The sequence below is a fragment of the Bubalus kerabau genome, chromosome 23 (genome assembly GCF_029407905.1).
Source record: "Bubalus kerabau isolate K-KA32 ecotype Philippines breed swamp buffalo chromosome 23, PCC_UOA_SB_1v2, whole genome shotgun sequence".
Taxonomy (NCBI): Eukaryota; Metazoa; Chordata; class Mammalia; order Artiodactyla; family Bovidae; genus Bubalus; species Bubalus kerabau.
The window spans coordinates 18080276-18107910 of record NC_073646.1 but is presented as its reverse complement, the minus strand read 5'-3'; the positions used below and the strand labels follow the sequence as shown (position 1 = coordinate 18107910).

At 42.2% G+C, this 27635-nt stretch overlaps 1 protein-coding gene and 1 pseudogene across 2 annotated transcripts; one reads left to right on the top strand and one right to left on the bottom strand.

The window, feature by feature from the left end:
- Positions 1 to 1370: 1370 nt before the first annotated feature.
- GDE1 (glycerophosphodiester phosphodiesterase 1) lies at positions 1371 to 27635 on the top strand. Of its 2 annotated transcripts, none has more exons than XM_055561710.1 (6): positions 1371 to 1780; positions 17562 to 17737; positions 19509 to 19614; positions 23034 to 23126; positions 25556 to 25767; positions 27001 to 27635. In XM_055561710.1, the coding sequence occupies exons 1-6, from the start codon at positions 1520 to 1522 to the stop codon at positions 27146 to 27148; spliced, it is 996 nt and encodes a 331-aa protein (XP_055417685.1). In that variant the 5' UTR covers positions 1371 to 1519; the 3' UTR covers positions 27149 to 27635. The 2 variants fall into 2 exon arrangements, with proteins under 2 accessions (XP_055417685.1, XP_055417686.1); XM_055561711.1 differs by having other exon boundaries at positions 1639 to 1780; positions 17566 to 17737.
- On the bottom strand, positions 10275 to 11838 carry LOC129637521 (coronin-2A-like; annotated as a pseudogene).

Here is a 27635-nt window from a genome sequence, read left to right as displayed (position 1 = left end):
CAGGGAGGCCTGGCGTGCTGTGATTCATGGGGTCGCAAAGAGTCGGACACGACTGAGCGACTGATCTGATCTGATCTGAAGGTTGTTGATGTTTCTCCTGGTAATCTTGATCCCAGCTTGCGATTCATCCAGCCTGGCATTTTGCATGATATACTTTACATATAAGTTAAATAAGGGTGACAATATACAGCCTTGATGTACTCCTTCCCCAATTTGGAACCAGTCCGTTGTCCTATGTCCAGTTTTAACTGTTGTTTTTTGGCCTGCAAACAGGTTTCTCAAAGGACAGGTAAGATTTTCTGGTATTCCCACCTCTTTTAAGAATTTTCCACAGCTTGTTGTGATCCACACAAAGGATTTAGCATAGTCAATGAAGCAGAAGTACATGGTTTTCTGGAATTGCCTTGCTTTCTCTATGATCCAACAGATGTTGACAATTTGCTCTCTGGTTCCTCTGCCTTTTCTAAGCCCAGTTTGTATATCTGGAAGTTCTCAGTTCACGTACTGCTGAAGCCTAGCTTGAAGGATTTTGAGCATAACCTTACGAGCATATGAAATGAGTGCGACTTTACAGTAGTTTACTTTGCTATGTTCTTTTATTCCCTTTGAATCTGAAACATCCTTCTAAAGTCGACTGAATTCAGTCTCCAGAGAAAATACACAACTGAAGCTGTTGTGAAAATAAATAATACATAAAGCACTTGCAGGAATGGAACATATAACATGGTTATGTGGTCTATAAATGTTAGCTGTACACTCTATTATTTTCCCCCACGAGAATGTAAGCACCATTGAGAGCAAGGACCCTGCGGTCCTGTTCACTCGCTGTTGCCCTGAGCATCTGGACTGGTGTTTGCATGAAGTGAAGTGAAAGTCCCTCAGTCGTATCTGGCTCTTTGCGACCCCATGGACTGTGCAGTCCATGGAATTCTCCAAGGCCAGAGTGGGTAGCCTTTCTCTTCTCCAGGGGCTCTTCCCAACTCAGGGATGGAACCCAGGTCTCCCGCATTGCAGGCGGATTCTTTACCAGCTAAGTCACAAAGGAAGCCCCGGTGTTTGCATACCTTAAACTAATAAATAGTCTAAGCGTCGTGCCCCTTCAAAGGAACCCTGGGCAGGTCCCTTGATGGCAAAATGGAGTCATTAATGTCTTTTCTAATCTTACGACCTTAAGACTGCTCTTATATCCCTCCCCTTCTTTCTAGTGTTTGAAAGCCCTGATAAAAGTCCGGACTGCAGATTAACCCCAAGCCACTTTGGAATGCCAGCCGGGAGCCTGAGCCCGCCTCCGTTGCCTTGGCAGCGGCTCCGCCCCGAGCGCTGGAGATCCTCCGCCCTGATTGGCTGGGCCTCGGTCTACTTCTCCGGAAGTAGCGGCCGCCGCCATTGTGCGGCGCTGGTCCACTCAAAGGGTGCTGGTTGCAGCCGGCGCTTTGGGCTCTCGTCCTAGTTTCTCGTTCTCCTGTCCTGGGAGCCCGGCGGGTCCGGGCCTCCCATCTGTGCCGGTGCGGGCGCCGGCATGTGGCTGTGGGAGGAACAGGGGGGCCTCATGGGCCCCTTCTCTTTCCTGCTGCTGCTGCTGCTGCTGCTAACGCGCAGTCCCTTCAATGCCTGCCTCTTCACTGGCAGCCTCTACCTCCTGTTGCGCCTCTTCAGCTTTGAGCCGGTGCCCTCCCGCAGGGCTATGCAGGTGCTCAAGCCCAGGGACCGCGTTTCCGCTATCGCCCACCGCGGAGGCAGCCACGACGCTCCCGAGAACACGCTGGCGGCCATTCGGCAGGTGAGTCCCCCACGCCTTCCTCCCCTGCGCCCCTCCTGGGAGCTTGGACTTTTTGCCTGCCTTTCCGAAGGTTCCCCAGCCTTTTCATGATGGTCTTACCATTCCCCATTCGTCCACAAAGAATACTTTCAAGTGGCCATCAATCCGTCTGAATGCCGGAAAATCTCCGGACTTCCAAGTATTTATGGAACACTGCAAATACCTATGTATTTGCTATATGCCAGGTACTGAGGATAGTCATGAACAAGACAGAAGGGGTCCCTGCTTTCACAGAGCTTGGCGTTGGAGTAGGGGAGACAGGCCTTAAACAAGTAAGTACATAAACGAGGTACTTTTAAGAGAGCAGTGAGTGCAATGAAGAAGTAGGCTAGCGCAATAAGGAATGACTAGATGGAGAAGTCAGGCTACTGTAGACAGAAATCCTGTTGGAAAGTGACCTTTGAACTGAAACTGTAATTATGAAGAGCCACCCATGAATCTGGGGGAAAAGTGCTCCAGGAAATGGAAACAGCAAGTGCAAAGGTACTGAGGTGGGAATGATGTTGGGATCCTTAGGGAACAGAATAGTATATGGCCTAACTTCAAGGGGCTAAACAAAGGCTGGTGTGTGAACGAAGCAGAAAATCTGGCCTGGTTAAGGAGAGTCTTGGTCAGTGGTTAGCTTATATATTCTAAGTGGATCACTTTCACAGGGGCTGTCTTTATTTGTCCTCCAAAGTATCCAGGTCATCTCCTTATCAGGCTCCCCATGGTCAGACAAGCCTGGCAGCAGGATGCCTGATGATTTCTGCCTCTCCTTTTCTCTTGGCAGTCTCCAGACTTCATCATAATGATAGCTTGCTTAGTAAGAGAGCTTTGCAGTTGTCTAGGCACTATTGCATCTGTGAAAATATATCTGATCCTCTCATTTCTCTGAAACATTTTAACATTGAGTCAGTAGGAAAACTGGCTCAAACACACACAGCTCTTTCTCGAATTCAGCCTTTGATTCTGTTAGCTCAGCTTCTCCATACACTAGTGCCAAGTCAAATCTCAGAGACAGAGTTTTGGGTGAAGTAGAAAAAGAAAGGCAGCCATAGTGGGCTAATGCCCTCAAAACCATGTGTCCCCACTTGGGGAAGATAGTGAGAAGTTTTATAGTAATTGTTTAAAGAGGGCATGATCAGCTCATGGATATTCTTCTGATGGGTTGGTGGTGAGGTAAGTGGGAGTCAGCATCTTCAACCTTCAGGTCCAACTGGTCTGGGGTCTACATGCATCTGGGCAGCATACTGTCATTAATCATAAATGCTCCCACCTGAAGGGGGTTTCAGTACCTGTAAATAGCTCAAAGATATTGCTGTGTTTATCTGTTGATAGGGAAACAGGACCTTGCCCCAAGACTTCTCTTGACTCTTTCTCCCTGGTCTCACATCCACTCCCTTCCCTGATTAACAACTGCTTGAATCTGCCCTTTGGAACTCAGGGAAGGTCACGGAGGCAGACTGAAAGCTGTTTCCTGGATTACAAGAAGTGGGGGGACTCAGATAAGTCTTTGTGCCCACGAGTTCCACAGGGCCCTGCGCAGTATCACCTTCTGATTCCAAGCCCCAGTGCTCTTTGTTGTAGATTAGAATATTCATGTTCCAGGATGTTGAATTTGGACTGATCTTTCTTTGTCCAGCTAGGGGACAGACAGTTTTGTGTGGTGAGCGAGTTGCTTAAGTGCTCTGTGTCCCAGTCAGAGTCACGGGTAGGATGTAGCAAGCATAGCATACCTTGCCTCACTCTGATCCTAGCTCTGACCTTAGTTTCCTCATTTGTCAAGTGGGAATGATGTTAATATCCGCCTAATCAGTTGTGATTCAGTAAAGCAGTCTACATAAAGTGCTCGGCCCAAGATAAGACTTCCACAAATGTTAGCTCTTTGGGCCAAGAATCTAAAGACAGAGTAAAGGTAAAAAGTTTTAAGTCTGAAGAAGGGAAGAGGGTCAGAAGGCAGTTTTAATTTGGTGAAGGGCATCTGTTTATAAACCAAGTTATGTCTTTTATGCTTCTTTCCCTTTAGTTCTTTGTGACAGAAGGAAGACAGAGCAGCTCTTTTAGCATTCTGCTTAAAAATAAGTCTAAAAACATAAAGAACAAACTAAAACAATAAAAAAAAACCAAACAAGCAAAAATAATTAAAAAAAAAAAACATAAAGAACAGACTTTTGGGCACAGTGGGAGGAGAAGGTGGATGATTTGAGAAAATAGCATTGAAACATATACATTGCCATATGTGAAATAGAAGGCCAGTGGGAGGTTGATGTATGATGCAGGGAACCCAAAGCCAGAGCTCTAACAACCTGTAAGGATGAGGTGGGGAGCGAGGTGGGAGGGGCGTTCAGCAGGGAGGGGACACCTGTGTACCTGTGGCCAGTTCATGCTAATGTATGGCAAAAACCATCACAATATTGTAATAATTCTCCAATTGAAATAAATTTTAAAAATAAGTCTAAAGATAGTGAAGAATGTATTTCTCCTAAACAGACTGAAAGGTTGGATGAAGTAACATAACTACACAGGAGATAAAATTGTCATGAAAAGGAATAATTACTATAGAAAAAAAACATTAATTGTTACTGGCTTTCATTTCAACTTGTCTTTATGTAAATTGCCTTAAAGTATGTTGTTGTTCAGTCGCCAAGTCATAGCTGACTCTTCACAACCCCATGGACTACAGCACACCAGGCTTCCCTGTCCCTCACCATCTCCCGGAGTTTGCCCAAGTTCATGTCCATGCCTTAAAGTATAACTCAGTGTTAGTTGAGCACAGAAGGTATTCATAAGTATTTACCAGTGGATGTCATGGTTTGGCCAGGAACATGTCAACTAAATATAAACCATATTAAATGTGGAAATATGTGTATGCGAAATACACATACATGGATAGGGTGTCATATCCTGTTGTGTTGCAAGGGAATTACAGCTAAATTCCATTCATACTTTATGTGTTTAGGTTGAACATGTCTTTATGTAATTATAATTAAATAACATTGTTCCAAGCTGATTCCTGGTTTTAAGAGGAAATGAGATGTCACTTAGCTTGAGGTCATTGTCAGTGAACTGTTTAGCCGCGATAGAATTTAGCTGCTGAAGACAGCTACTGCAGACTGCAGAAGACATCCCTCTTGACTTCAAAAGAAGTATATAGTTTATTCCCTTCAGAGATTGTTTTTTGTCCTCTTCTTCCTCCCTGTGCTTGTTTGCAGCTCATAATTTATATTAAACATTCCAATATGTAAAAATTCAGGGAAGACATTTTGACAGTGGTAGAATTTCTGGTAGGTTATAGAATAGCCAGAGAAGGAGAAACTTGAGAGAGGTGAAATGAATGCATTCCAGAAAGATTCACAATTACAACCAGTGACTGAAGCATGAAATTAAACCTGCAGTTCAGTCTCCACAGAGGGACCAGAGTGAAGCTTTAAAAGTATAATTCAAATTAAATCCTGCCAGTTTTGAAAACCCTCCAGTTGTCTTTCTGTTGCACTTAGGTAAAATCAAAACAACTTTCTATTTTGGACCTTTCTGGTTAAACTACCTTGGGTGTTTATTAATGATGCTTTTAGCTTCATGCAATAGAAAGTCTAACTTCAAATATTTCAAACAATAAGCGGACTTTATTCCATAAGAGGTACGTCTGGGAGAGAGAACTTCTAGGATGGTTTATTCAGCTGTGCAGTTTGTGATTGTGGAGGACTCGGTTTCTAGCTCTGTCTGCTCTGCCACCTGTAGCATATTTGTACTATATTGATAGCCCTCATTGTATTGATAGTTGCCAGGTGACCATTGCAACCCTAGGCCTCATATTCTTATGGATCACCATCTGACCTCAAGAAAAGACTCCACTCCCTCTTGCATAAGTCTTTCCAGAAGTCAGTCACTCTCTGTCAGTCTTTCTGTCTCCCACACGCGCACACACACCCGAGGAGGGATTGGTAATAGCAGGGAAGAAGAAGAGGAACAGATCCCTGTAGGCAGTCGGTACTTTGTGGCTCCTTTCTACCTTGTGGCGTTTGTATCATACTCGCTATTTCTTTTACTTAGAAAACTTTTCTCCTGGATCTTTGTATTGTTGACTCCCTTTTATCACTAAAGTCTCAGCTCAGATGTCATATTCTTCTTTTTCTTAATTTATCTATTTTTAATTGAAGGATAATTGCTTTACAATATTGTGTGAGTTTCTGCCGTACATCAACATGAATCAACCATAGGTATACACATGTCCCCTCCCTCTTGAACATCCCTCCCACCTCCCATCCCATCCCACCCCTCTAGGTTGTCACAGAGCCCTGGTTGGAATTCCAGAGTCATGCAGCAAATTCCCATTGGCTGTCGATTTTACATATGGTAGTGTGTATATTTCCATGCTACTCTCTCCATTCATCCCACCCTCTTCCTTTCCCCAACTACCCAGAGTGTCCATAAGTCTCTTCTCTATGTCTGCGTCTCCATTGCTGCCCTGCAAATAGGTTCATCTGTACCATTTTTCTAGTTTCCACATATATATATTAATATATGATATTTGCTTTCTCTTTCTGACTTGGTTTGAGGTGGGAACCCTCAACTGGAATACCAACCCCCATCGAGAATAACAACTTTCTGCCTTCTGCCTGTTATCTTGCTTAAACAGCTTTTGCTCACCCCTCAACACCTCTGCTTCTGTAATCTCGCTTGCTCATTGCTTGCCTGGGGTGGGGCCCAGGTTGGGGTGGGCGTGGGGGGAGGCTGAGCTGCTTGAGAGGGAAAGTCCTAAAGACAACTTTCTGCCTTCTGCCTGTTATCTTGCTTAAACAGCTTTTGCTCACCACTCACCACCTCTACTTCTGTAATCTTGCTTGCCCATTACTTCTGCCTGGGGTGGGGCCCAGGGTTGGGGGGAGTTTAGAGGTGACTGCTGAGCCCGCACTGGTGCTGAATAAACCCTGTTCTTCATCTCCAAGTGCCACTTGTCTCTTTCCGCCACCACAGTTTCTGTAACAGCTTCATTTTGTATAACAGGCTCTAGGTTCATTCACCTCATTAGCAATGACTCACATCATTCCTTTTCTGGCTTAGTAGTATTCCGTTGTATATATCTACCATAGCTTCTTTATCCGTTCATCTGTCAGTGGACACCTAGGTTGCTTCTGTGTCTTAGTACTCCTAGTAAATAGTACTGCAGTGAACTTTGGGGTACATGTGTTTTTTTCAGTTATGGTTTTCTCAGGGTATAGGCCCAGTAGTGGGATTATTGGGTCATATAGTAGTTTTATTCCTAGTTTTTTAAGGAATCTCCATACTGTCTTCCATTTTGGCTGTAATCAGTTTACATTTCCCACCAGTAGTGCAAGAGAGTTCCCTTATCTCCACACCCCCTCCAGCATTTATTGTTTGTAGATTTTTTTGATGATGGCCATTCTGACCATGGGAGGTGATGTCTCATTGTAGTTTTGATTTGCATTTCTCTAATAATGAGTGATGTTCAGTGTCTTTTCTTGTGTTTAATTGCCAGCAGTACGTCTTCTCTGGAGAAATGTCTGTTTAGGTCCTTTGCCCATTTTTGATTGGGTTGGTTGTTTTTCTGGTATTGAGTTGCATGAGCTGCTTGTCTGTTTTGGAAATTAATCTTTTGTCAGTTGTTTCATTTGCTATTATTTTTTCTCATTCTGAGGATGTCTTTTCACCTTGTTTATAGTTTCCTTTGCTGTGTAAAAGCTTTTAAGTTTCACTAGGTCCCACCTGTTTATTTCTGTTTTTATTTCCATTACTATAGAAGGTGGATCATAGAAGATCCTGCTGTTATATATGTCATAGAATGTTTTGCCTGTGAGTTTTATAGTTTCTGATCATACATTTAGGTCTTTAATCCATTTTGATTTATCTAGTTTCATTCTTTTGCATGTAGCTGTCTAGTTTTCCCAGTACCACTTATTGAAGAGACTATCTTTGCCCCATTGTATAGTCTCGCCTCCTTTGTCAAAGATAAGATGCCTATAGGTGTGTGGGTTTATCTCTGGGCTTTCTGTCTTGTTCTCAGATACCATATTCTTAAATAGGCCTTCCCTGATTGTCTTGTCTAGTGACTCCTGCCTGCCTTAACTTTCACATTACCCTCCATTTTCTTCTTCAAACTTTTATCACTACCATAGGACATGTAACATGTTGATAATCTCTTTCTCCCCACTAAAATGTAAGATCCGTGTTCCTTTTTTTCATTGCTTACCAATCTCACTACCTAGAACAGTGCCTGATACATAGTAGGCACTCGATAAATATTGACATTTGTTGGAAGAATTGTGGTATACAAGTAGCCCATCAGAAAAGATAATCAACACGGTCAGCCATCAGAAAAATGCAAATCAAAACCACAGTGAAATACTACTTCATACACCCTTTGTTGTTGTTCAGTTGCCAAGTCATGTCCAATTCTTTGTGGCCCCGTGGACTGCAGCATACCAGGCTTCTCTGTCCCTCACCATCTGGAGTTTGCCCAAGTTGATGGCCATTGAATCGGTGATGCCATCCAACCATCTCATCCCCTGTTGCCCTCTCTTCCTTCTGCCTTCAGTCTTTGCCAGCATCAGGGGCTTTTTCAGTGAGTCAGCTGTTCGCGTCAGACGACCAAAATACTGGAGTTTCAGCTTCAATGTCTCCTTCCAGTGAGTATTCAGGGTTGATTTCCTTTAAGATCAACTGGTTTGATCTCCTTGCTGTCCAAGGGACTCTCAAGTGTCTTCTCCAGCACCACAGTTTGAAAGCATCAATTCTTCGCTGCTCTGCCTTCTTTATGACCCAGCTCTTGCATCCATACGCGACTCCTGGAAAGACCATAGCCTTGACTATATGGACCTTTGTTGGCAAAGTGATGTCTTTGCTTTTTATTAACACACTGTCTGGGTCTGTCATAGCTTTCTTGCCAAGAAGCAATCGTCTTCTAACTTGCTGTCTACAGTCACCATCCGCAGTGATTTTAGAGCTCAAGAAGAGGAAATTTGTTGCTGCTTCCACCTTTTCCCCTTCTATTTGTCATGAAGTGATGGGACCAGATGCCATGATCTTAGTTTTTTTAATACTGAGTTTTAAGCCAGACTTTTCACTCTCCCCTTTCACTTTCATCAAGAGGCTCTTTAGTTCCTCTTCGCTTTCTGCCATTAGGGTGGTGTCATCTGCATATCCAAGGTTATTGATATTTCTCCCAGCAATCTTGATTCCAGCTTGTGCTTCCTCCAGCCCAGCGTTTCTCATGATGTACTCTGCCTATAAGTTAAATAAGCAGGGTGACAATATACAGCCTTGATGTACTCCTTTCCCTATTTGGAACCAGTCTGTTGTTCCATGTCCAGTTCTAACTGTTGCTTCCTGACCTGCATACAGAATTCTCAGGGGGCAGGTAAGGAGGTCTGGTATTCCTGTCTCTTCAAGAATTTTCCAGTTTATTGTGATCCACACAGTCAAAGGCTTGAGTGTAGTCAGTGAAGCAGAAGTAGATGTTTTTTTGGAACTCCCTTGCTTTTTCTATGACCCAGCGGATGTCGGCAACTTGACCTCTGGTTCCTCTGCGTTTTCTAAATCCGGAGTGTATATCTGAAAGTTCTCTGTCCACATACTGCTGAAGCCTAGCTTGAAGGATTTTGAGCATAATCTTGCTAGCATGTGAAATGAGTGCAATTGTAGGGTAATTTGAACATTCTTTGGCTTTGCCTTTCTTTGGAATTGGATTGAAAACTGACCTTTTCCTGTCCTGTGGCCACTACTGGGTTTTCCAAATTTGCCAACATATTGAGTGCAGCACTTTAAAAGCATCATCTTTTAGGATTTTTTATTTATTTATTTGCTTTGCAAACTTCTGATTTGTAGTAGCAGAATTATGTATTCCATAGAAGCCAATATTACAAAACAGCCCTCCTGGCTTAACCTTCCCCACCCTGCCTTGCTGTGAACCACAACTAGAAAACCAGAGGCGGCTTCACCTCCTAGGTCCTTCCAGCTTTAACTTTCTACAGTATTGTCTTCCCCTTCAGAAGTTATCGTGGACCGTTCAAAACAAGTAAACCGAAGGCAGTGAGTGAGTGAGTGATGTTGCTCAGTCGTGTCCGATTCTTTGTGACCCCGTGGACTGTAGCCTACACACTCTTCTGTCCATGGGATTTTCCAGGCAAGAGTACTGGAGTGGGTTGCCATTTCCTTCTCCAGCGGATCTTCCAAACCCAGGGATTGAACCTGGGTCTTCCGCACTGTAAGCAGACGCTTTACCATCTGAGCTACCAGGTATCATCTAAAAAGAGTCAGTTCAGACACCATTGTTTCAAGAAGGCAAATGGAAAATCAGCAGCAGGTCCCACTGGAATATTTCAGTGACCAAGAGTTTCATTTCTAGTAAAAAAAATATAGAAACAGTAGGTGTTCTCAGAGGACCTGTGGTTTGGTTCTGGACCTCCCCATGGAGCCAATTGGTGTCCCTGAGGGTGAGGAGGGCAGAGGACTCTGCTCAGAGCCTCTGTGAGCTCACCCACAAGTTTCTGATCTCCAGTTCCAGCTGTTTGGCCTGGACCTTGTCCTGTGTCATCAGCTTCCAGAGCCTTTGGATCTCGTCTTAAAGCCAATAGAATATCTGCAGCAGCCCGTTCTCTGTCTCTGGTGGGGGGCATTCAAAGATGTCAAAGCCATCCGTGAGCCAGGTTTTCTTCTCCAGTGTGTGTTCTGCCACCCACCTTGGCGCCTTCTCCTCTAGCAAGGAGAAGGGCCTCTGGCCATCTTCTGCAACCAGCCTTTCTGTCTGGTTGAAGAGGCGAGGTGGGGGCCGTGGGGACAGAGAGGTGTCTCTCTGAGGGCAGAGGCTGCGGGCTCATCAGCTCGGCACCAGGCCTAAGGGACATCAGGACAGGTTCTATTCATCCCGCTGAGCCACTCCTGGGCCGTCAGAGAGGGCTGGGCACTGGCCGTAGGCGGGTAGATGTCCTCTTGGTAGGATTCTGACTGCCGGCATACAGTCATGGATCCAGGCTTGATGAGGCTTTTGGTTGTGATCAGCTTGTAGAAATGGAAGGTCTCACAGGAGGACACGTCGAGACCTCTCTTTGGCACAACCCCAACCCCCTTCTGTGGGTTATAGAGTGGTATTCCATCGGGTAGTTCAGGTGAGGTTTGTTGGCACTGATCTCATAGTAGCGGATGTTCCTCTCTCCCTTACCCACCACGTAGAGCATGTTGGTGTCCGCGTCATAGAAGGGAAACAGCGCGGCCGAGGAGCCGTTGAGGTCCCCCTCTGTGACAGGCACAGAGAGGTCGTCCTGGTCCCATCGGGCCATCTGCCGGTTATTCCCTCGGGATGTGCCTGTGGACAGCAGCTTCTTCAGGTTCCCCAGAAACAGCACTTTGTTGGCCTGGTGCCCTTTATAGTTGCCTTCCTGGAGGATGGCCCCTGCTCGGGGGTCCTGAACCCGAATCTTGCGGTCTTTATAGGCAGTGGCCAGCAGGCTGCCATTAGTGTTGAAGGACATGGAGAGGATCACGTCTTGGTGACAGTTAATTGTCTTCATGGGGCTCATGGTTACAGACTTCTTTGAATCCAGGTTCCAGACCATCACCTTGTAGTCGTAGCCAGAGCTGAAGAGGATGTTGGCAGCCATGGGGTGCCACTTCACCAGGCCCTCTCTGCAGGCGTGGCCCACCAGCTCCTTCCTGAAGACTGTGAGGTTCTTGGTCAGCAGCTGTTTGGAGATGCCCCAGATTTTAGTCGTGGCATCTTCAGAACAGGAGGCGATCTCAAAATCATTGAAAGGGTTCCATCTGACATCTAAGACATGCCCTCTGTGCCCGCAGACCTTCAGGTAGTTGGGGTCCAACTTTCCTGTCCGGTGCAAGGGGATGACGAGGAAGGCACCCCCACCAGTACACTCAGTCACGACTGCAATGAAATTGGGGTTCACAGCACAGAAATGATTGTCTGGGACGCTGTGGGTGATGGGCACAGAGTCGTAGTAGTTCTTGTTGGATGGTTTGCCAAAGATGTGGCAGAACTTGGAGCTCCGGTACTGGGGGTGCTGTGACATCTTCAAGTCGCTCCAGTGCCTCGCAGCTGCCACTCCCATCTTTTAGGATTTTAAATAGCTCTGCTGGAATCCCATCACCTCCACTAGCTTTATTGGCAGCAGTGCTTCCTCAGGCCCACTTGACTTCATGCTCCAGGATGTCTGGCTCTGGGTGAGTGACCACACCATCGTGGTTATCTGGGTCATTACGATCTTTTTTGTACAGTTCTTCTGTGTATTCTTTCCATTTCTTCTTGATCTCATCTACTTCTGTTAGGTCTTGACTGTTTCTGTCCTTTATTGTGCCCATCTTTGGGTGAAATACTCCTTGGATTTTTCCAGTTTTCTTGAAGAAATCTCTGGTGTTTCCCCTTCTGTTGTTTTCCTGTATTTCTTTGCATCGTTCATAGAAGAATGCCTTCTTGTCTCTCCTTGCTGTTCTCTGGAACTCTGCATTTAGTTGGGTGTACCTTTTCCTGTCATACCCACTAGGACAGGTATAAGCAAAAAGACAAGAAGTATTGACAAGATTATGGAGAAGTTGGAACCTTCATACACTGATGATGGGAAACTAGTCTGGCAGTTCCTCAGAAAGTTAAGTATAGAATTACCATATGAACCAGCGGTCCCACTCCTAGGTATATATTCAAAAGAATTGAAAACATGCACCGTGTAAAAATGTGCATCATACAAGAATGTTCACACACACAAAAAATGTTCACAGCATTATTCATAATAGCAAAAAAATGGAAACAGCAGAAATGCCCATCAGATGATGAAAGGGTGAATAAAATGTGCCGTATCCACACAATGGAATATTGTTTCACAGGGAAAAGGAATTAAGTCCTCATACACTTATAACATTAATGAACCTGAAAACAGTATGCTAAGTATAAGAACCTAGTCACAGAATATTGCATATTTTATAATTCTGTATTTAGAAAATGTCTAGAGTAGGCAAAGCCACAGAGAGAGAAGTAAATTAGTAGTTGCCAGGGACTGGGAGGGTTGGAGAGGGAAGTAGGGACTGACTGCTAATGGGTATGGTTTTTTTTTTTAGCAGGGGTGATGAGGAAGTTCGGAAATTCATTGTGGTGATGGTTGCACAATTGCAAATATGCTTTAAAAAAATTGAATTGTATACTTTAAATGGATTAATTTTATGGTATGTGAATAGTATCTCAAAAGCCATATGAATATTGATGACTGGAACTTCCTTGGCAGTCCAGTGGTTAAGACTTCAGGCTTCCAACACAGGAGGTTGGGGAACTAAGATCCCACAAGCTGCACAGCATGGTCAATAAATAGATACAATGACTTTATTAAAGCAGATACTTTAAAGTCAGTTTTGTCAAAGTATAATTTACATACAATTAAAGGTATATTTCGGTATACACTTTTATGAGTTTTGATAAACATATACCTGAGTAGGCACCACTTCAGTTCATTTCCATCATCCTAGAATGTTCATATGTGTTCTCTTTGGAGTCAACCTCTACTCCTGCCTCTGCCCTAAGGCAATCATTGATCTGATTTCTGTTACTATACTGTGCTATACTATTCTATTATTAATTGTTGTTGCTAAAATACAAGAATTTGTATTATATGGTTATTTATCAGTTACTATACTACACTGTACTATTCTCTCACCATTGTTATTTTTTGTGTGGTAGCCAAATAAAAATGCCCGTAATGAATAAAAGTATAATTGAACCTAATTACTAGCCTCAAAGAATGAGGTTAACATTTGTGTTACAGTGAGAGAGATGCACTGTGAATACTGGAAATGTGTTCTTGTTTTATGTTGTAAAATATATAACCAGTGTTGATTTACCAGTGCATAATAATATCTTTAACTTAGAAAAGGTACGCTTTTATAAAAAGATGTACCTTTAATTAGTGTACAGTTGGTGGGGAAACAGTGGAAACAGTGTCAGACTTTATTTTGGGGGGCTCCAGAATCACTGCAGATGGTGATTGCAGCCATGAAATTAAAAGATGCTTACTCCTTGGAAGGAAAGTTATGACCAACCTAGATAGCATATTGAAAAGCAGAGACATTACTTTGCTAACAAAGGTCCGTCTAGTCAAGGCTATGGTTTTTCCAGTGGTCATGTGTGAATGTGAGAGTTGGACTGTGAAGAAAGCTGAGCGCAGAAGAATTGATGCTTTTTAACTGTGGTGTTGGAGAGGACTCTTGAGAGTCCCTTGGACTGCAAGGAGATCCAACCAGTCCATTCTAAAGGAGATCAGCCCTGGGTGTTCTTTGGAAGGAATGATGCTAAAGCGAAACTCTAGTATTTTGGCCACCTGATGCGAAGAGCTGACTCATTGGAAAAGACTCTGATGCTGGGAGGGATTGGGGGCCGGAGGAAAAGGGGATGACAGAGGATGAGATGTCTGGATGGCATCACTGACTCGATGGACGTGAGTCTCAGTGAACTCCGGGAGTTGGTGATGGACAGGGAGGCCTGGCATGCTGTGATTCTTGGGGTCGCAAAGAGTCAGACATGACTGAGCGACTGAACTGAACCATTACATCTTAAATAATGACTTTTTCGCTGAGGCATAAGTGTTTTTCTAGTCATAATAGCTTATATTGAGTGCTGTCTCTGAGCCAGGCACCAAGCTTGATTATTTACATGCATTATTTCTAAATTCTCAGAACAACTCTTAAGATCCTTAGAAAAGCATCATCATGAAAATGATGAAACAGGCCAGAGTAATGTAAGTAATTAGATGACATAGCCAGTTAGTGTTGGGATTGGAATTTTTAGAGTGGGAAATCTTAGTAATATATGTGAAAATCAACCTTTGAAGCCTAAAGAAAAATAACAGTTATTTATCTTTATAAGTGAGGTTAAGAAAGGATTTAAGTAAAATAGACAAGTCTCCACCTATAAAGGACATAATAAATTTGACTGTATTACAACTATAGTCATTAAAAAGAACATCATAACCATAGCTAATATTTATTGAATGTCTACTATGCACTACTACAGCGCCGTATATTTTTATTTATACTTAAGTGTGTAGTAAATATATAAAGACCTATAAGGGATTGATATGGAAATAATGCGCATCCACTTGGCAGTTACCTTTGGAGAAAAAGAGGGTAGAAATTTAGCTGTGAAAGTGAAGTTGCTGAGTCGTGTCGGACTCTGCGACGCCATGGACTGTAGCTACCAGGCTCCTCTGTCCATGGGATTTTCCAGGCGAGAGTACTGGAGTGGGGTGCCTAGTTGTATCTGCAGTGTGATAGTAAGGTCATGTGGTTAAGAGTGTAGCCTCAGGACTTTGCTGGTAGTCCAGTGGTTAAGATTCCATGCTCCCAATTCAAGGGGCTCAGGTTCAATCCTTGGTCAGGAAACTAGATCCCACATGCCTCACAGCTAAGAGTTAACATTGCCACAGTGAAGATGAAGATTGCATGTGCCACACCTAAGACCTGGTGGAGTCAAATAAGAAAATAAATATTTTTTTAAAAGAAAGAAAGTGCAGCCTCTACCACATCCTTGTTTGTGTAACCCAGAGCAAGTTTCTTAATATCTGTCAGTTTTCCTCATCTGAAAATGAGCCTATTAATCAGCTCAGTCGCTCAGTCGTGTCTGACTCTTTGCGACCCCACGGATTGCAGCACGCCAGGCTTCCTTGTCCATTAGCAATTCCCAGAGCTTGCGCAAACTCATGTCCACCAAGTGATGCTCTCCAACCATCTCATCCTCTGTCATCCCCTTCTCCTCCTGCCTTCAGTCTTTCCCAGCATCAGGGTCTTTTCCAGTTAGTCAGTTCTTTGCATCAGGTGACTAAAGTATTGGAGTTTCAGCTTCAGCATCAATCCTTCCAGTGAATATTCAGGGTTGATTTCCTTTAGGATTGACTGGTTGGATCTCCTTGCAGTCCAAGGGACTCTCAAGAGTCTTCTCCAACACCACAGTTCAAAAGCATCACTTTTTCAACGCTTAGCTTTCTTTATGGTCCAACTCTGATATCCATACATGACTACTGGAAAAACCATAGCTTTGACTATATGGACCTTTGTCAGCATAGTAATGTCTCTGCTTTTTAATATGCTGTCTAGGTTTGTCATAGCTTTTCTTCCAAGGAGCAAGCATCTTTTAATTTCATGGCTGCAGTCACCATCTACAGTGATTTTGAAGCCCAAGAAAGTAAAGTCTATTACTGTTTCCATTGTTTCCCGGTCTTTGCCATGAAGTGATGGGACCGGATGCCATGATCTTAGTTTCTTGAATGTTGAGTTTTAAGCCAGCTTTTTCACTCTCCTCTTTCACTTTCATCAAGAGGTTCTTTAGTTCCTCTTCAGTTAATGCCATAAGGGTGTCATCTGCATATCTGAGGTTACTGATACTTCTCCCGGCAGTCTTGATTCCTGTTTGTGCTTCATCCAATCCAGCACTGCACATGATGTACTCTGTGTATAAGTTAAATAACCTGTTAATAGTACCTCCTAAAGGGTTGTGATGATCAAATGAGTTAATACATTTAAAGTAGTTAGAATAGTGCACGATACTGGATGCTTGGGGCTGGTGCACTGGGACGACCCATAGGGGTGGAATGGGGAGGGAGGAGGGAGGGGGGTTCGGGATGGGGAACACATGTATACCTGTGGCGGATTCATTTTGATATTTGGCAAAACTAATACAGTTATGTAAAGTTTAAAAATAAAATAAAATTAAAAAAAAAGAATAGTGATTAAAAGTAATACATATTGTTTTAGTGCAGAAGAGGTTGAAGCAAATATGGCAAAATGTTAATATCCATTAAGTCTTTTTTGCCTAATTAAAAAAAGTTATTTCATGTTTTTGCATAGTTATAAAAATTTATTTTAACTTTAAGGTCTTCATCATACTGAACATTTCATATCTTCATTGTCTCAAAGAAGCCAAGGAAGCAAATGTTGGACAGTGCGTCTCAGAGGAGCGTGGCTCCTCAAACTTTATGTTCATGTTCTATTTTTAGATAAATCCTTCTGTGCCTTATTGGGCTCACCAACTTGTTGGCCAACAGCCAGTGCTGCTCACATTAACAAATGTAGTGTCTCCTAGAAGCAGGCTAGGTGTTTCTGCTCTAGAGGATGGACCAACAAAAAAGCAGTAGCCAACTAATCAATAAACACAGAGGAATCATCAGAGAGTCTATACCAGAGAGTGTGGGTAAACAGTGAAATTTGACTAAATATTTGTAATTGTAAGCCATTAATGGCCCATATAGTTAAAGCAAGCAGAGAAAACAAATTCCAAAACTCTCCCCATTTGCCAGTCTGAGTATGAGAAAAGTGGGGAAGTCAGAGTTTTTATGGAATTACTTACATTGACATTTTTAACGTGTGCTGTGCCGTACTAAGTCATTTAGTCGTGTCCGACTCTGTGTGACCCATGGACTGTAACCCGCCAGGCTCCTCTGTCCTTGAGAGCCTTCAGGCGAGAATACCGGAGTGGGTTGCCATACCCTCCTACAGGGGATCTTCCTGACCCAGACTGGTCTTTAAGTCTCCTGCCTTGACAGCCGGGTTCTTTACCACTAGCACCACCTAACCTTACTTGTATTGAAGTAAGGTTAACATCCATGAAAAAAACAGGTTGGGTTGCTATTTGGTATAGGAAGGGAATAGAATCAGTAAAAGAAAGTCTGCTCAGCCAGCCCTGACGGTCATCTTGAGTGCTTAGATTGCAAAATGACACCTGTGGCCACTTGACAGTAAAATCATCGGTGTTTTTGTTAAGGCAGCTAAGAATGGAGCAGCAGGCGTGGAACTGGACCTTGAGTTTACTGCTGACGGGATTCCTGTCTTAATGCACGATAGCACAGTAGATAGGACGACTGACGGCACCGGTCGATTGTGTGATTTGACATTTGAACAAATTAGGAAGCTTAATCCTGCAGCAAATCACAGATTAAGGTAAGTGGTGTACTGTCGACTAAACATATCTTTCAGCTTGTGTTGGAGATCACATAAAGACACTGGCACCTTCTGATTCTGCTCCAGGAAGCGTTGTTTTGTTATGTTTTGTTTTCTACTATATACAGGTTTCCCAAGTAACAAGCACGTGCCAGGAACAACAGAAATAAGATGTTATTCATCTTTTCCCACTGAGGCCAGATTTGATTCAGAATTGTTCTCAAGACAATACTCTAACATGGCAATTACTTTGTACTGTCATAAATTTATATATGTGTGTGTGTATGTATGTATATCAGAGCTAGTTCTGTAAGATGTTCCAGAAGAAAAGGGTTCTATGATCAAATAAGATCAAACACTGTATACTTCAGATGTTTCCCTTAGGGATACATCTGTCAGTGTATCCCTGTCAATCAATTCTTACCTTTAATTTAGTGTTTCTCAAATGTATATGACCACAGAACCCATGCCCATCCCACCATTAACAGCTATATAAAAACCTTGGAATTGGTATACTGGATAATATACTTTGTAATGTGACTATTTAAATCCCTCTCCTCTTGTCTTTGTAAAACTGAAAAGTGTGTTCTTACTGTAATTCATGTTATATCAGTTCTCTGGTCAATTTATTTGACCCAGTGATTAAGTTATAGTCCTCCCCACAAGATGGCTTGGACTTTGTTTTCCTCGGAACTGAAAGAAAAAGTCAGCCAAAAGAAGTCATACTTTAGAAAGGAGACTGATAACATTTGAAAGTTCTGAGTCAGGGCTGCTGAAATTGCTGTCTACTAGTACAGTTACTTGATTGCTCTGCCAAAGGGGAGGGAAAGGCTGGTTTCTGTATTACAGTGATGTAGCTATTAAGATGTGGAGAAGGCAATGGCACCCCACTCCAGTACTCTTGCCTGGAGAATCCCGTGGACAGAGGAGCCTGGTGGGCTGCAGTCCATGGGGTCGCTAAGAGTCGGACACGACTGAGCAACTTCACGTTCACTTTTCACTTTCATGCATTGGAGAAGGAAATGGCAACCCACTCCAGTGTTCTTGCCTGGAGAATCCCAGGGACGGGGGAGCCTGGTGGGCTGCCGTCTATGGGGTGGCACAGAGTCGGACATGACTGAAGCAACTTAGCAGCAGCAGCAGCAGCTAATAAGATGTAAAGTTCAAAGTCAACACTTAAAGCAAAAATGCTTACATAAGTTATCTTTATCTTTTTTAAAACCAAGATCTTAATGCTGGAATAATGTGGTTGAATTAGCATACGTTAAATCATGTAGACTGAAATTTCATTATGTGAGAAAAGCTGGTTTCTTGTGTGTAAGGCACTTAATTTCTTTTTCTTTTAAAAATTATGTATTAGAAAATTATTTTTTAAAGTTGCACTTAAATGTACAACAATACAGTAAACAGATGTATATGTATTGCTAGGAATTTCTCCTGCATAAGACTCTATTGGGGAAGTCACAATCTTAAAATTAAGTCGGAGTTCTCCAAAGATGGCATATACTCTGACCTTTAAAGTTACTAATTACAAATCCAGTGAATGCCTGAAAAGGGAATGATTTTTATTGTTGCTGATCTTTGGCCTAGCATATCTTTAATTTGGTTTAAGATATAGTAAATTGTCCTTGGACTTTGGGGTGGTTAGAGAAAGGAAGTTGGTGAAAACACTCTTCCTTTGGTTGGGAGACATTTGTCAGATGTCTGTTTCATTTAATTTTTATCTTTTCTTTTTTCCTACATTGTACTATTCCTTTACCCTCTCTTGTAGGAATGATTTCCCTAATGAAAAGATCCCTACCCTAAGAGAAGCCGTTGCAGAGTGCCTAAACCATAACCTCACAATCTTCTTTGATGTCAAGGGCCATGCATATAAGGTACAGTTTATTCCATAGGCTTCTCTTTTAAAAATACCTCTTTATTTGCTAGTCTGTTTAAAAATTAATTGTATATTTTCTTATTTATATTTTCTTCTTAAATTATTTTTAAAATTCTATTTGCGTAATGCAAGTTTACAAAGCAAAAATCCACATCTTCAAAGAAGCAGTAAAGTATGGAATCTTTTAACTTTTTAAACTTTGATGGAACTGTTTAATTCCTCATACTCAACAACTAGCATGAATTGGAAGAGTCGGGTTTCTCTTACTTGGATAAAACATTCACCAAAGATATTAAATAAACAGTAAAGAGGCAAGAAGGCAATGGCACCTCACTCCAGTACTCTTGCCTGGAAAATCCCATGGATGGAGGAGCCTGGTAGGCTGCAGTCCATGGGGTCGCTAAGGGTTGGACACGACTGAGCGACTTCACTTTCACTTTTCACTTGCATGCATTGGAGAAGGAAATGGCAACCCACTCCAGTGTTCTTGCCTGGAGAATCCCAGGGATGGGGGAGCCTGGTGGGCTGCCATCTATGGGGTCACACAGAGTCGGACACGACTGAAGCAACTTAGCAGTAACCTCATAAAAAGAATTTCAGAAGTTGAACACAAGACCAGTTGAATCTGGCTGATAAGAGTCTTAGATAGAGAGCTGTGGACTGAATTTAAAGAAAGCTCCTGTATTTAAAGCTTCTGATAGCTAAGAGGATATTTATCTTCTACAAAGATTTGCCACTTTTGTATGATTTCTGTCCCTTATGTATAGTTGTTTGTTTTTTTTTTTTTTTTTTTAATTGGCTGTACTCGGTCTTTGTTACTGCGTACAGGCTTTCTCTAGTTGCAGCGAGTAGGGGCTACTCTTCATTGCGGTACTCGGACTTCTCATTGCAGTGGCTTCTCTTGCTGCAGAGCACAGGTTCTAGGTGCACAGGCTTAGTTGCTCAGTAGCCTGTGGGATCTTCCTGGGCCAGGGAAGATGGTGGACTATGTCGCCTGCATTGACAGGCGGTCTTAACCTCTGGACCACCAGGGAAGTCCCCCTTACATATAGTTTTTATTCTATGACTTGAATAGTTATACTTATTTACTATAATTTTTTTAAATATGGTATTACATTTCAAATGAAATTTGCATAACTTTTAGAACATATACTTTTATACATAAAAACACATTATTGCAGTGGAAATCAATAGGAAAATATGGTTCATATTATGTTTGTTCTCTTAACTTTTCAAGGACAAATACATTTTTCTGCATTTATACAACTGGGGTATTTTCCCCCAGTGATGATTATGATCAGTTATGACCAGCTAGGGGCTTCCCAGGTGGCTCAGTGGTAAAGAATCCACCTGCCAAAGCAGGAAACACAGGTTTGATCACTGGGTCAGGAAGATCCCCTGGAGAAGGAAATGGCAACCTACTCCATTATCCTTGCCTGTAAAATCCTGGAGAGTTCTAATGATAGCAGCTTTTATTAAAAATAAAAAATGTTTAAAACAATTTTTATTTAAAATTGAAAATAATTGTTAAAACCTGAAATATGAACTTCTAACTTAAGTACAATAAACTCCCTTTTTTGAAGAAAGAGGAGAAGGGTGCTCTGGCTAATTTATTATTTTGGTAAACTGATGGTTCTCTATATCTAGGTTTTTTAGTCAGTCTGCATCAGAGTCTCCAGGAATACATATTGAAAATACAAATTCCTAGGCCACCCCACTCAGAGATTAAATCCTAAAAATGGCTCAGGTTGTGGGCTCAAGGAACATGTATTATTTTTAATGAGCACCTTAGGTTTTATTGATGATGTGGCCCACGTTTGGAAACCCTGATAGGCCCTACGTTTCACCCACAGTATACTGACCTTCTTGCTTATTTTCTTAGACTAAGATGAGGGAGGAAAAGAAAGTATGTCTTTTAATCCAGGTATTGCCATTTGAGCTTTCTGGGTGTTCATAGATGGTTTGGGCAGCTTTGGATAGAACATAGTGATCTGATTCACCAAGACGGGAATATAAAGCAACAGGTGTCAGTAGCCAATTGGAGATGCGGTGCAGGAGCGAGATCACAGGCGTTGGAGATCATAACTAAACTGTCGCTTCCTACAGTGTAATGTTAACCTTGATCCAGTTCAGTTTCCTGGTGGGCAAAGAGGGAACAACATAAGAAATGACCATGGAAGGTCATTATGAGAATTAGATAAAGAATTAGATAAAGAATCTAGATGAAACATCACACACAGTGCGTGTTGGTTGAAAATGACTTCAACTCTCTAGCCCTTTGTGATATTAGTGAGGGGAAGCATGACATGAATAATATCTTTATTATTTTTTTATTGCATTTCATTGCTTATATTTGGTTATAGGTTAAATGTGATTTTCCAAAACTTAGGAGTATTTCAAGAATTATGATGTAACAACATTACAGTCCACCCACATCTGGACACCTCTGTTGTTACCTGCTACTGTTGTTCGATGGCCAGATCTCTTAATTCAACAAAGGTTACATAATGCCAGTATTTTACTTGTGTCATTTCTTGTCATTTACTAGCTGGACTGCTACAAAAAGAAACTTCTGCTCATCCTGGGAAGAGTTGGGAGACTTCCAGCTCTCCCCAGTTTCTCCCTGTCCCATTGCTTCTCCCTCTATGCTGGTGATGGGTGACATTTCCTCTCAGACGTTTCCTCTCTCTCTGGACTGAGAAAATCTATCCTTTCTAGTTCCCAGACTGGTTGACTTCTGCTTCAGCTAGGAAAGGCAGAGAGTTATAGAGTTGTAGGAATAAAAGGACCTTTCCTAGTGGCTAAACTGGGATATTGGAGAAGGCTATGGCACCCCACTCCAGTACTCTTGCCTGGAAAATCCCATGGACGGAGGAGCCTGAGGGCTGCAGTCCATGGGGTCACTAAGAGTCAGACACGACTGAGCTACTTCACTTTCACTTTTCACTTACATGCATTGGAGAAGGAAATGGCAACCCACTCCAGTGTTCTTGCCTGGAGAATCCCAGGGACAGGGGAGCCTGGTGGGCTGCCGTCTGTGGGGTCGCATAGAGTCGGACACGACTGAAGTAACTTAGCAGCAGCAGCAGCAAACTGGGATATAAGGAAAAGACTTAAAATTTTGCTTTCAGCCTCCACTGGCCTGTGGTCTGCCATAGTTTTCCAAAGTATGACAGAAGGAGGTGAGCCTCTCAACAAAATAGTAAAGCAGCAGTAGCCCAGCTGCTTACTTATCTGCTGGTACGAGTTTAAAATGCATCCTAGTGGATAATGCAACCTACCAATACTCCTTTGAACATCCCCATATATTAGTAAACTTCTGATGTAGTTAATAAAGTTGTACTTAATAATACAGTAGCTACTGGCTGGGACTACATTTTAATAGATTTTAAATACATGAATCTCTTTGTTTTACAGGCTACTGATGCTCTAAAAAAAGTATATATGGAATTTCCTAAACTATACAATAATAGTATCGTCTGCTCTTTCTTGCCAGAAGTTATCTATAAGGTAAAATTCTGGGTTTTTGTTGTATGTAATAATTTGTTAGTTGGTGGAGATAATAACAATGGACTAAATAAGCATAAGATAGATGCCTATTAAACTGAATTGAATCAATTAAAGAGACCTCTCTTTTAAATTAACAAAAATTTGGGAAGGGGAGGGTACTTGGACCCCGTTTTAAAGTACCTTGATTCCTTTTTAGCTCCTCCTTTTATGTTTATAAGGGCTTCCCTGGTGGCTCAGAGGTTAAAGCGTCTGCCTGCCATGCGGGAGACCTGGGTTCCATCCCTGGGTCGGGAAGATCCCCTGGAGAAGGAAATGGCAGCCCACTCCAGTATTCTTGCCTGGAGAATCCCATGGACGGAGGAACCTGGTGGGCTACAGTCCATGGGGTCGCAAAGAGTCAGACACAACTGAGTGACTTCATTTTCACTTTATAACTCATTCAGATTACTTTGATAAGCATTCTCAGAACAGAATTATATATCTCTGCATCTTACTAAGTAACAGCAGAATAGACCTTTTTAAAAAATAAGTCAATTACTTATAACAGACAATTTAAAATACACCTTAATTTGAAATATGTAGATGGTAAAGTGAGCCCTCCTTTAACAATAATCCTTGTTTCATCCATAGTCCCATTTATCCCCAGTGTTATTTGGAAGCAGATTCCAGACATTTCATCCATAAAAATTGCATTAAATATCTTTAAAAAACATAATCACGATTATCATTATCCCATCTAAAACCATTAACAGGAAGTCCTTAAGATCATCAGATATCCAATGTATAAATTTTCATTTGCCTCACAAATATCATAGTTTTTTTGTTTTGTTTTTTTTACAACTTATTAATTTGAATCAGGACCCAAATAAGAACTTTGTTAGAATTTAAATCTTAAAACCTGTAAATTTTGTCATCCCCCACCCTGCCCCCATGATATATTTATTGAAGAAATCAGACTGTTTTGTAGAGTTTATTTACCAAAGTCTGAATTTTGCTAATTATGCCATGGTACAATTGAGCACATTGTCTCCTCTGTATATTTCCTATAAGTTGGTAGTGATGGCTATAAATCAGATTAGGTTTAATTATTCTTGGCAAGGTGATTTCTTAAGTGAGGGTCTTTTTCCATCAGGGGGTACATAATGTCTTACTGACTTGTGTTGTCAGCAGCTGCTGTTGATGCCAGTGGCCAGTTCTGGCAATTTACTAGCAGTTGTAAAATATCAATATTTTAAGTCTGTCATATATTCTTCATGTATAGCTAGATTAGGGGCTTCCCTGTTAGCTCAGCTGGTAAAGAATCTGCCTGCAATGCAGGAGACCCCCTTTCGATTCCTGTGTCGGGAAGATACCCTGGAGAATGGATAGACTACCCACTCCAGTATTCATGGGCTTCCCTGGTGGCGCCTGCAATGTGGAAGACCTGGGTTCAATCCCTGGATTGTGAAGATCCCCTGGAGGAGGGAATGGCAACCCACTTCTGTATTCTTGCCTGGAGAATCCCCGTGGACAGAGGAGCCTGGCAGGCTACATACAGTCCACAGGGTCGTAAAGAGTCAGACACAGCTGAGCAACTAAGCACATTAGCTAGGTAGAATTCTTCTGTAGAAAGGCACTCTCATCTATGATTTAACTACTCAGTAGCAAATAAATGCTTAATTTTGCCCTTTGTTCACCAGTTTCCAAAACAAAGAGTTGGTTCCTCAACAATGGGCAACATAGCATATATTTAAAATTTTACAGTAAGGGTGGAGCCTACTGAGATATAAAGTGTCATTGAGATGAATAGTGTAATGGGGCTTTCAGACATTTGAATAAGCGTTTCCCAAACTTCCTTAACCACAGACCTTTAAAATGTGTGATACGTTTTCCAGAGCAGCATAGAGCACAGACTAAAGAATTCTACTGCATCCCATTGCTTAGTCTCTCCATTGCATTGTCTTCATCCCTGCCCCCACTGCTCTCTTTTCTGTTCTCTCAGCCGGTTTCCCCAACCCCACACCTTTTTTTTAGCCATTTTCTCTAAAAAGGATCAAAAACTAACCAGTCCATCTTGAAATGGTCATGGTTTCATCCTAATTGCATTCTGATTATCTCTAGCCATAATTTAAATCCATATCCAATTAAAAGTTACTCTTTGTGACATTGTTAAAATTTGACCCTGAAATTGTAATGTTCTCATTTTAAAGATAGGATTGCAGTTCTTTTAGGATTGTGGAGGAAGTGTTCCTGTCTATATTGTATATTTACGTCTTTACATCTAACACATTATTTTCTCAAAGGATGTATGACAGAGTATTTAGTAGACATGGGGGCAGCATACCACCCATGACCTCCTCGTTCAGAATGAGTACATTGGCTAAAGAGCAAATGAGAGGTATTAGAGTTAAGATATGATTATGGCTTTCTTTCCCCAAATTTCTTTTCAGATGAGACAAACAGATCAGAATGTAGTAACAGCTTTAATTCATAGACCTTGGAGCCTTAGCCACACAGGAGATGGGAAACCACGCTTTGAATCTTTCTGGAAACAGTCCATGTTTGTGGTCTTGGACATTTTGCTCGATTGGAGTATGCATAATATCTTGTGGTACCTGTGTGGAGTTTCAGCTTTCCTCGCACAAAAGGATTTTATATCCCCGTAAGTTGGACGATTTTATCTTCTCCTGACACATTTCCTGAATGTTCTTCTTGGAGGATTAACAGTGGACACCTGCATTGGTTCCCATCCACAGAGCAAACCATGCCTTTATTAATTTGGAATGCCATTAGCTGCTTAGGTGGAAAGAGTTCAGGCCTATTTCACTGTCTCCAAAAGATACTGATCAATTATTCTTGTTTTTTAGTGCATTTTAAAGAAATAGTGTCAAACTATGACAACAGAAACAGAGAAATTGTATTTCCTTGTGATTGGCTCCCTTTAAAAACCAACACAGGATCCAGGGAAGACGTTTTGTGGATGCCTGCCTCATCTCCTAGCTTTCCTACAGGCTCCACTTCATTGCTTCTGAGAAACTTTCCATTCCCTAAACTGTTAGCATTCTCTGAATCTGTTTTGGCAATTTTATGGCTGTGTATTTCAGGTGGTTATAGTTCTTAAGTTTTATATTATTTCAGGCATGCATGCATTCAGTTCAGTAGATATTTGGTGTATGCCTATGGTATTACAAGGTCCTGTATTAAGAAGCTGATGATGGCCGTGGTGAAAAAAAGGAAGCCATGGTCTGCCCTCACGGAGTTTATAGTCAAGAGGAAAAGAGAGATGCTAATCAAAAAGCGACCCAATAAATATTAAATTACAGCTAAGATAAATGCCATATAGGAGAGATGAGTGCATGTATACTGTTCAATTTCTCCTAGTAAAGGAGTCAGGGAAAACATCCCCACGGAAGTAAGAGCTAAACAACTAAGCTAAGATCTGAAGGGAATTGAGGCGGGTAGGGGTCGAGATCCAAGTCAAGGGGGGAAAACATGTGCCAAAGTGTTGTGGCAGGAAAGAGCCTGTTGCTTGCAAGGAATTGCATGAAAAATCAGTTCACACACAGAAAAGAATACAGCACAGAAAAGAAAGAGGGAATGTGGCGTAAGATGAGGCCAAAGAAACAGGTGGGGCTAGGCCACTGCTTACAGCCTCCAGTAGGGGCACATGGCAGCAAGGGATTGTTTTTAGGAGGTGGCTGAAGTGTTTAAAGCTGCGGCAGTGTTTGGGAGGCGCTCATGCTGGGCTTGGAACAGTCTGGCTGCAGTGCAGAGGCCGGTTAAGAGGCTCCTCCTGGGTGCTGTTAGACCTCAGTGAGTATCATACTTAGAGACCATTAGAGATTTCTGAGACGGTTGGCATTATTCTAATGGTTGATTTTTCCTCTTTCTCCAGGGACTATGTGAAGAAGTGGTCAGCTAAAGGCATTCAGGTTGTTGCTTGGACTGTTAATACTTTTGATGAAAAAAGTTACTACGAATCTCATCTTGGTTCCAGCTATATCACTGACAGCATGTTGGAAGACTGCACACCTGAATTCTAGACTTCCCCCCCCAAGGGAGGAAACACAGTTACAGAAACTGTGTGTGGGCCTCACGCAGGGACATCAATAAGCCCAAGCCCTTGAGGGATCGGGTGGCTCACATAAGCAATAGTCGTAACTGGGTTTTCAGCTGAACCAAAGCAAAACCCAGTGTAGCCACCGTGCTCCATGGAATGCCTGAGTTCAAAATTGATGCTCTTCAAAGTCTGGGTCTGCAAAAAGGCACAACACTCCTGCCCTGACTTAGAGGAGGCACACTTCAAGACCCAGTGAAGATAAGCACAGATTGTATTGTGCAATTTGGGGGTGCAGATGCAAATGCATGGGAAATGCATGATCACTCGGAGTAGACATTTTAAAACTTGACACACTTATGTAGTTTACTTATTTAAGATGTTTGTATCTAGCTACATTATCAATGTACTGTAGACATCAAACTTGTGACCATACTAATAAAATCATTAAAAGGAGCACTAAGGGAAAACCA